The sequence below is a fragment of the Vigna angularis genome, chromosome 10 (genome assembly GCF_016808095.1).
Source record: "Vigna angularis cultivar LongXiaoDou No.4 chromosome 10, ASM1680809v1, whole genome shotgun sequence".
NCBI lineage: Eukaryota > Viridiplantae > Streptophyta > Magnoliopsida > Fabales > Fabaceae > Vigna > Vigna angularis.
Window position 1 is genome coordinate 2,500,007 of NC_068979.1, and position 10,846 is coordinate 2,510,852.

General features: G+C 27.6%; 1 protein-coding gene and 1 non-coding gene across 2 annotated transcripts; both read right to left on the bottom strand.

The window, feature by feature from the left end:
• Positions 1–3,933: 3,933 nt before the first annotated feature.
• Positions 3,934–5,252, bottom strand: LOC108334753 (uncharacterized). Its single transcript, XM_052869481.1, has 3 exons — positions 4,954–5,252; positions 4,801–4,863; positions 3,934–4,607 (listed from the first exon to the last, which is right to left on the bottom strand). Exons 1-3 carry the CDS (start codon positions 5,242–5,244, stop codon positions 4,182–4,184), a joined length of 780 nt encoding a protein of 259 aa, XP_052725441.1. The 5' UTR covers positions 5,245–5,252; the 3' UTR covers positions 3,934–4,181.
• A 1,678-nt stretch (positions 5,253–6,930) lies between these two features.
• On the bottom strand, positions 6,931–9,154 carry LOC108335465 (uncharacterized). The gene is made up of 2 exons (XR_008245705.1): positions 8,730–9,154; positions 6,931–7,696 (listed from the first exon to the last, which is right to left on the bottom strand). It is a non-coding gene; the product is annotated as an uncharacterized LOC108335465 (transcript).
• Between the last annotated feature and the right edge of the window lie 1,692 nt (positions 9,155–10,846).

Sequence of the window (10,846 nt, forward strand, 5' to 3'; positions counted from 1 at the left end):
ATTTAATTTTAAAACATAAATTTAAAATTTAACAAATGTCTGGTCAAATAAAAGTTTACACATATATATTCTTTTGTTGGTTGAATTTTTCATTTTATATTTTGAAAAAGAATGAACCTTTATTTTAAAAAAATGAAAAGTACAGATGTACAAATAAAAAGTATATAAATATCCTATCAAACATTAAAATGATGAGACATTGATAAAAGATCGAGATAAGTGTTCTTCAAACATAAATATACTGGAATACCTCTATTATTGTATTTTCTAATAAGATTATTTGAATTTTAAGCAATAAAATTAATTAAAATAAAAGAGTTAATTTGGTTTGGATTTTCCCATTGATTGGATGAATTTCATCTGAAAAACTATTTTATTTGTTTCTATTACTTTATACATAAAATATATGTCATTTTTGAAATTTTAATTTTGACAAAACTACATATAAGTTGGATAACTTTCTTTACAATATGAAAATTTAGAAGTGTGAAAGAGAAAGATTGACAATATGACGCAAAGAATTTTATCATGCTTCATTTTATTACAACTTTAAAGTTCAGTTCATCCAGCTAAAGAATTTTCAATATCAATAACATTTATATCAAATTTCACAACCTTTCTCAGTAAAAAAACATGATTTTACCTTCTACATATTAGCATAGATTAAATTGTGGCGTATTGATTTAGCAGATTTTAATATAATATAAAATATTAAATTAAAAAGTATACAAAATTATTTGTAATTTCTTTTTAAATATAATATTGATTAAGTGGCTAATAAATATTAAAAAAATTAAAATAAATAAGGTTAATTCTATCAATCTTATTTAGTTTTAATGTTTATTTATTTAAATGGATGTTAAATATATATAAAAAAACTAAAATAGATAATATTAGTGTTAACAATAATATTATTTATTTTAATATTTTGTTTATTTAAGGTGATGTTGAATTAGCAAATATGTATAAAATAAAATTAAAATAAATAAAATTAATGTGAACTAAACAATGTTTTATTTTTAATATTTATATTTATTTAAAGTATGTGAAGTTATATATTTTGAATTCATACATTTTTTATGTTAAATGTGTTAAATATGGATCGTGAATTAATTTTAATTTCATAATTCATATTTAAGAATGACAAATTTCTTTATTTATAATTTTCTTCCATATAAATTTTTATATAAATTTGATCATACTATTTTCTTTATTTATACTGATAAATTTTCTCCCACTCATGTTTGCTGCTAACGCGTGTATGCCTGTTTTTCAGTTGGTACATTTTAGCAATGTATACCAGATTTTAATAGACAAAAATATCCTTATGTATCATGGATTCTAAGTTTTAAAGTCAAGGGTATTTGAATAATTTTCATTCCCAAACTCTTGCTCACCTCCCTCATGACCTCCTTTATTCCTTTCAACCCTTTCTCTTTCATCTCTCACTCCAACATTTTATCTGTCATCCTATGGTAGTCCAACTGAAAAAAAATCAGAAACACGGTTTAACAATTTATTACAAAAAATGATTTTATAATAAGTTTTCATTTTATAATTTTTGTCTTATCTAATTTTCACAAGCATAACATATGAAAGAATTGGTAATTGGCCTAGAAAAAAATCAGAAATACTCGTTGTTAAAAAATTTCTTACAAAAAATGATTTTATAATGAGTTTTCATTTTATAATTTTTGTCTTATCTAATTTTATCTAATTTTCACAAGCATAATGACATTAAAGAAATTGGTAATTGACTTGGAAAAAATCAGAAACACTCGTTAAACAATTTCTTACAAAAAAATGATTTTATAATGAGTTTTCATTTTATAATTTTTGCCTTGTCTAATTTTATTTAATTTTTACAAGCATAATGACATCCGAAGGAATTGGTAATTGACTTGGAGGGTTTTTTTTAGAAATGATGATTCAACATCTGCAGATGATGAAATTAAAAAGGTTAGTAAAGAGGATGAAATTGAAGAGATCTTGAATGAACATTTGCCTAAAGGTGAATATGGAGAAACACTTATCTAACCCTAATCCATCTTCCTCACTTATCCAATTTGTTTCTCTCTCATCTCCATACTCTCCATCACCCCCACACAACAACCTGCGACACTGTAATTTGTTGCTCTTGCTCTATTCGTTCATTTGTTTTCCACTTTAATAATAAAATAATTGATGATGTTGATGTTGATTTTTGATTGGAGGACTGTGTTATATATTTTCCCTTCTTATTATTATTAAATTTCATTTTTAAATTAAGTGACGGTAGGAATGACAGAGAAAATATTGTAGTGAGAAAGATGAAAGAGAAAGGGTTGAGAGGAATGAGAGAGGTGACTAAGGGTTTTGGGGTTTCTTGTTTTTTTAGTTTTGAGAATGAAAATCATTAAAATACCCTTAACCTTAAAACACCCTTAACCTTAAAACTTAGAATGCATGATATATAAGGATATTTTTGTCTAATAAAACCCGATACACATTACTAAAATATACCAACTGAACAACAGACGTACGTGTTAGCAAACCCCATATTATATATATATATATATATATATATATATATATATATATATATATATATATATATATATATATATATATATATATATATATATATATATATATATATATATATATATTCATCTCTTTCACCTATATTCATTTAACATAATCTTTTTCATTCACAGACATTTATTTACATTTTTTTTCTCATTTTCTTCGTTCATATTATATTTTCTCTTTTCCTTCGTTGCACATTCTTTTCCTAATTTTCTTCCTTAATAATCATTCGTTTCATTCACATTCATCTCTTCTATATTCATTCCTTTCATCCATTATATATATATATATATATATATATATATATATATATATATATATATATATATATATATATATATATATATATATATATATATATATATATTTATTGTTTATATTTGTTAAACATTAAAGTATTGAATAGGATTTTTTTTTAATTTACTGTAATTAGTGTCAGATAAAATTGACCCTAAATTAAATAGTTTTAAAATAAACAATACAATAACATATTAACACGAGTTTGACCAGCACTAAATTACTTTAATAAAAATAATCAATTTAAAAGTTAGTAATAACTTTAGCACCTTGTAAGTGAAAGCTAGTTAAAGTCAATTTTAAAGATTAACATTAACAAATTAACGGTCAAAATTTAGAGTTGGATGCGCTGCTGTAACTCAACTGACACTAATAATTATTTAAAGTTAATTTATTTGTCAGCATCAACATTTGACCTGACGCTAGTGTTTTAAAGTCTCAACCAAACATGATCTCTTCATGATATTACAAATTAATCAAGTATTTTATTATTATTAAAAGTCACTCCAAGCTTTTAGAAGATAGCGAAATTGTTTCGCAAAAGCTAGCCCACGGATGAGAATATGAAACTTCAATTCAAAATACAAAATTGAAAAAGAATAAAAATAAGTTAGAAATTACCATTCATAATAGTCACGTAGTCGTCTACTATCATTTATTGAACTCTTCATTTTGCGTTTTAAAAAAGTAATCACCGCAAGAAGTCTTCCACTCTTTCTAAAACTCACGGGATATGAGAACATATTTTTAATGTTATATAAAACCACATGCTAGACACTCTTTTGTAATAAGTAACGTACGATAAAATAAATAAAAAATGGTTTTTTTGTGTGTTCAAAACCATGTTTTGGATCCTTAGGTCAAAAACACTTTGGCAGTTGGATTTACAAAACTTCAATGTTGGATTGTTCCCATCAAAACTTTCTAGGAGTTGGACAATTCATATGTTTAGGGTTTCAACACTATTTTGTTTTCTCATGATGGTGCGCACGCACGCACAAATTGCACACAAAAAGGAACTTAAACATAAAAGCAGGTATGGAAAAAAGCTAGGTTGGTGGGTGGATATATAATATATATGTATCACAATAAACAAGTATATGAGAGAAATTTTTAGAGAAAGAAAGAAAGAGATGTATCTGACCAAACATTCTGTCAAATATAATTTAGCTCTGAAAGACAAAAAAAGCTAATGGCCATGCATGAGTTGGTGGAGGTACAATGGAAAAAGAGTGGCTGAGAGCTTAAATATTCATGCAGTTCACCTCATAAGCTTTTGATCCTTTGAAATATCAAGAGTTGAACAGTGCTTCTCCTCAAACTTTTTCACTTTTCATTTGGTCATGCGCATCATCAGTGGTTTCCACGAACTCAATACGAGGTAGTTCACCAATAAGTTGTAGAGTCTTATGAATAAGCACATCAATCTCTCGCTGCTTAGTATCCCCATAAACTTTATCATCCAATCTCCAAAGTTTTTTTCCCACATTGTCATATACCTTTTGTACAATAAATCCAGGGTGATCCTTACGTTTTGGAAGTTGTTTATGTATGGGAGCAAAATGCACCACACACTTGTGCATGATAGCCTCAGCAGGAACATCATCACGATGGAAACTGTAAAATAACTCCCTTGTATCATGTAATTTCCAGTTCCCGCCACCTTTTTTCTCAGCTTCTTCAGGACGATAAAACCATTGTCCCGTCACTATCACATTACCATCACTTCCTTGTTTAATGTCCTGACAACATAACAACGTTAAGAAAACCCCTTTGAGAAGAAAGATATCAATGCAGCATTAATATTGACAATGGGAATGATAATACTAACTGCTAACAGTGATTATTTAATAGGTATGAAGAGAAATCAAATTGATTAATTTTGAAGATCTAAAATCACAATCAATAGTAGTTGACAAGTACATAAGCGTATACCTTAATAATTGCAGCATATGGCTTTTGGCCTTTTTCCTCGGGAAAGAAAAAAACAGAATCCTCCTGTATAGAAACAAAGCAAAAGGAATTGGGAAAAGTGTTTCGTCTTGAAAACCCTAATCTGTGAACAATTAATGAGAACAAGGAGCTTACAAGAGTATATTCGACGCCATTGAACATGAAGGACTCGTAGTGACTTCTCTTGCCTTTTCCTTTTCCCGAAAACCTAATTGGTTTACCAATAGGAGTAGCATCCTCCGCAGGCTGAGGCGATTCTGGAACTTCTTCTTTTTTCTGCAGTGGTTGTTCTTCGTTCTTGTTATCATTATCGTCGTCTTCCTCTTCCTCAAAAAGCCTCAATCTTTTCCGCGTTCGTCGTGGACGTGATGCTTCATCTTCATCGTCGCTCACTGCAACTCGAATAAAGCGTCGACGATTCACCATGTTCAAGTGTTGAGTGATGATTACTGTCATCAATCTAAAATCTAATGCAGACTCAATATATATACAAGTCAAGACAAATCTTGTACACACTCACGCCATGTCGATTCAACTCAAGCGTTAATTATTTTCTCTACCCAGGTCTTTTTGATATAAATAATTAATATAATTTTAAATATATATGAAAAATATTAAATATATTTTTAATCTCTAATTTCTTTTTGTAAAATTATAATTCTTTCCCAAATTTTAATATATTTTATCTTTTAAATTTTAAAAATAAATTAATATAATTTTTTAACTCAATTACGTTAATTTTATTTTATATGTTCTATATTTACATTTGATTTTTATACACGTTTTCGTTCAAATATCAATCTAAAATATTGTTTAATATATAAAAAAATCAATATCATGTATTAAAATAATTATATTCATTTATTTTTAAAATTTGACAAGTAAAATATATCATAGTTTAAAATAAGAGTTTCAATTTCATAAGTTTAGGATTAAAAATATATTTAGTCCTAAAAACAATTTAATTGTGTAATTAATGTCATGTTAATTTTAATTTATGTAATTTTATATAACTTATATATTTACAAGTGTAAAATTTATTTATTATTAAAAATTTTAATGAAATGTTGATTTGGTTATCAATGCATGTAAAATTTATATTTTATGTCTATGTAACACTAATAAACTGTATTATAAGTCATACGTAAAAAAAACATTGAAAAGTAAAATATTTATACCATTATATAAAGATGTTTTTTTTTGTGTTTTTATTTTCATTTTTATCTCTTAAATAGAATTTTTGAAAAAATTACAAAATTCTTTAATGACACAAAATTATTTAGAATCGTGTTTGTTGTACATGTAAAAGATTTATCAAGTTGTGATAATTACTGTTAAATTAATTTTTCATTTTTATAATAGTTTTATTATGTTTCGTTCTTCGTAAGTTTTATTATTCGATACGAAGATGAGCTTTTTGGGTGTGTTGGTGGTATAGCCATGTGAAGTCTAGTTAAACAGAAAACGTTCTTTAGGTGTTGAGTTCTTTTCTATTTTATAGCTATCTTTTTTTCCATTTTTCGTGTGCAATAGGTTGTAGGCTGTCTTCTTTCACATACAAAAATATAATAAGATAATGTTTTTTTTCGTATATTGGCTAATGTTTTCGCTTCTATTGTCTAATGTTTTTCCTTTTATCGTGTAATGCTTTTCTTCTATCATCCAATGCTTTTATTATTGTTTTTTTATTAATATAAATTAAGATAAGATCTTTAAAGCTAATTGATGTATTATTTTTTGGAATTTAAAACTCCCTTATAAAATTGAAATCAAATCAAATCAACCAACCTATACTGCATTTCCTTTCTTCATGAACGCACACCACATAACCTTATATAACTATCACGAATCTAGGTATTTTTTCCCAGCAAGTGTCTTGAAACAATCACGTTAACTTAAAATATCACTAGTCTTACCTATCCAATCACACAGGTTAATAACTTTATTTTAGTTCTCAATTTTTGTTAAACAAGTGTTAAACAGCAATTCTATTCCTAAAAATGACTCTTTATTTTAGTTCTCAATTTTTGTTTTACATTTAATTTTTGTTTGTACATACTTTTGAAGATATAAATATCTAAATATAATAATTTATTATCCGATTCTATATCTCCAATATATTACATAATATCTTATTATATAATACTTGATTATATTTAACTATTATACCTATTTATACATGACTTAGGAAACAGGAGAACAGGACTCTAACAGGGCATCAGTAAAGACAATTTAGGTAGAAGCAGCAATTGAAGTATAAGGCCAGCAGGCATCATGTAAAACATACAATTGAATTTAACCAACACAGGAAATTTCCCTATTTACAGAAAGACTGGGATTGTCAAATTACCAATCTGACTGTTCTTATGCTCTTTGCTCTGAGCAATTTCCTTTAAACTCATCCAAGATTTTCTTCGTCTTTTGATGGATGTACTCACAGGATTTGCTCCTTTTCCAGACATGTTTGTAGTTTTAATAATATCATTGGACAGGGGACTATCTTGCCTTCTCCTCTTTCCTTCTAACAAAGTTTTTGTATTTGTACTCGACGAAGTAGATTGAGTTTTGGCCCCTCGGGAAGGAAACACATTTATTTCATTGATTCCATCTTTACTTGCAATGCCTTTCTCTATTTTACAAGAATCACTTACAATGGATTTTGATGGAGGTGTTGACTCTAATGATGATTTAACTTTTGACGGACAGATTCCTTTTATGTGTCCCTCTCTTTAGATTCTGATGCAAACAATGATGACACCTGTACACTACGTTGTTTTGAGTAATGTTACCAGACTTCTTTTGCTTACGCCTGACCTTCAACTTACTCTTCTCAATTCTTACAGTTGAATTAAAGCCAGGTTGAAGAACAGTTTTACATCTGTAGAGCAGTCAAATGATTATCAGTGTTGATAAACATATTTCATACTGAGATCTTATGAAATTTCAAAGCACCAACAGTTTAAAGATAACTTAGAACATGAACCTGATTGGACATTCAATCAAACTCAAATAAATGCTACTTAAAAAAATCATCTGTTGGAGCTATCAAACGATTTTTGTTTCTCTCAATTAAACTATTATCAACAAAAGATCACCAAATTCTTTAATGATATACGGGTATGGTAATTAAGCAGCTGAACATTTATAAGCTAAACCATATTGAAACTTTTGAAGAACAACAATAGCATAGAGAATAACAACACAACAACCGCAACCATTACAAAATTGTCACAAATTGAATTGTTAATTTGAATAACAAAGATAAAATTGATTGGGAATCAAACATTACGAGCTGTCTAAATCTCATATAAACTAGTATGGAATGCTATCTTAGCTATTTAATTGTTTGGTTCTTCCCCCTTTAATAGCTAGTTTTTAAGAGTGATTCTCCGAGTGCTTGGATGCTTGTGACTTAGTATCAAAGTTGGTAAAAAAAGGCTTACCTATGGAGAGTTCACACTGGAGGAGTGTTACGACCAAGGAAGTTGAGTGAAGTTTCATCTAATGAAGTGTTGTAGAGTGAACGCCACTAAAAGGCTCTCAAAAATAGTTCTATGGTAGGAATTTGAGTATTACGGGATGTCAAAGCTCCACATCAAGTTGTATAGGATACTTGGTAGAGTGTAGTTTCGGTTCTCCTCTCTTAACAACTAGACTTTAAAGGTGGATTCCTTGGGTGCTGCTTATTAGAAATATAACACTTTGCTAACTTTGATCAGATAATAATTCCAACAACAGATAGGACATATTGCTCCGTATCACTATTCAAAATGTTAAAGAAAAATAATATTGTAAATGTAGTTTTCCGCTAAAGGTTCAAGCCATAAAATTAATTATTAAAGGGACAACTGCTGAACCAAATTGAAGAACAGGAATAACTACTAAACAGACAGAAATAGGGTATAACAAACCTTTGGCAAATTATTAGAGAATTATCAGGTGGTACTCCAATTGACTCTCCAAAGGTGGCAAATTGGTGTCCATAGAAGGCGCCCAGAGAGTGTATGGGAGGGTCATTGGTGGTGGCCCACACTGCAAGGTTTTTCAAGTGCTCAAATCTCAATTTTGACTTGGTCTCAGAGGCTGCCTTCGTTTGTAGTTTTCCGGTGACCTCTTCCCTTAATGATATTGGAGCGTGAGATACAGACTCCGATTTTTTTGCCCCTCCTTTCTTGCCCATGAACTTTGTTTATGGGAATTGCTTTGAACACCTGTTATGCACAGACAGAGACACACATATATAAGAGAAACTTAGTCTCTAATAGCTTTCTACATATTCACATACGTTAATTCTTTCTTGAGGACACAATTTTCATTTTCAACCAAAGAGGTTTAAAGAGTTACGCAAATCTTGCTTCCTGGGGTGGGGGCAAGATGGGAAACTTAGCTAGATGAGTATATATATATATTGATGTCAATTTTAAAGTTGCAAGTGTTGATAACTTGTCCAAGAGAATAATAAACCTAATCGGCTTTCAATAATAGAAGCTGCCACAATAAAGGGTCAGTGCCAATAAAGTAGGAAGATATATTGAAAAACAAAAGGTAAATCTGATACAATAAAAGATAATTTAAGATGTCAATAAAGTAGAAGAAACCAATAATATAAAGCAAATTTATAATAGAAAAGATAGTGGAAAAGAGAACACGAGAACGACGACACGAACCTGAGGGATGGATGGAAACGACAACCTTAGCGAGGGAGGCGCTTTCAATCAAGGAGAAGAAATTTTCTCATAATTTAATATAATAAAATATTTGCCGGAAATGCACATATTTACCATTCATGGAGAAAGTAATAGGGACAAAAAGCTCACTGAAATCAAAACTTTCTTTTGTTTTTAACTTTTTCTTCAACACAGAAAAGATTTACTACCAAAAAGTTAAATAATTTTATTTTTAAATTTTATTTATATTTTAATAACAATAAAATAATAATAGTTTTTTATTTTTCAATTAAAATATTTTTTTAATCTATAAAATTTCTCACATTATTTATTAATTTTGATCAACTTTCTTCTTAAATCTTTTCACTTTCTTTTAATTTAAACAATTTCACATTCACCTATTTTTCCTCTCAAATTTATTCTCACAAATTCATCTTCAAATCCAAAGACAGCCTTAGTCTCTTTCAATTACATTTAAAATAATTTATTTAAATAAAACAATTCAACTTTTGTGTTTCAATTTTCCATGTTAAATTTTATAATTGTTATATTTTTTTATTCATTAAAACCTATTCATTTTAATGTTGTTAAAAAATTATTCGTGTTAAACAACAAAACCTTATAAAATTTATATTATTTATGAAAGTTTGATACGCAACTAATTTTTATGTACGTTATTTTAACTTGTTGCACGATATAAATGTTTAATGTATAAGATTTACAATAAAAGAGTATTTTTGTAGCTATTAATATTTTTTAAAACATTGAAGTTTAATTTAAAAATAAATTAAAAGCGATAAATTGGAAGAGATGAATCATTGTGCAAATTAAGTATGCCAATTAAGAAAAAGATAGTTTAAAATTAGTTGAAAATAAAATTCAAAATATTTATAAAGATAACCAAATGAATAAAATCAAATAAAAAAGAGAGTCCGTGTATTCATTGACAAAAAAATTCACGCGATATTTTTGAATAAAATCCGCGACGGATAATTAATACTTACGGATATTTTAATATCTGTTTATAAATGGATCGGGTACAGATATTATACTATCCATACCTGCGTATATTGATATCCGCAAAAATAAAAATAAAAATTTAATTTATATCTTATTAAGTTAAATTTAATTAAAATTAATTTATATTTTATAAGGTTAAATTTACTTAAATTAAATTTTAATTTATATTTAACTTAGTTTATATTATATTTTATATATGTTTTTGTAATTTTATTTAAATTTTATTTTAATAATTTATAAAAATATTTCTTTTAAATATTTGCAGCCGCATGTTTTAAAATATCTGCAAATATTTTTTAAGCGAGTATCTGTGCGGATAGCGGGTTAGATAGCAGATGAAA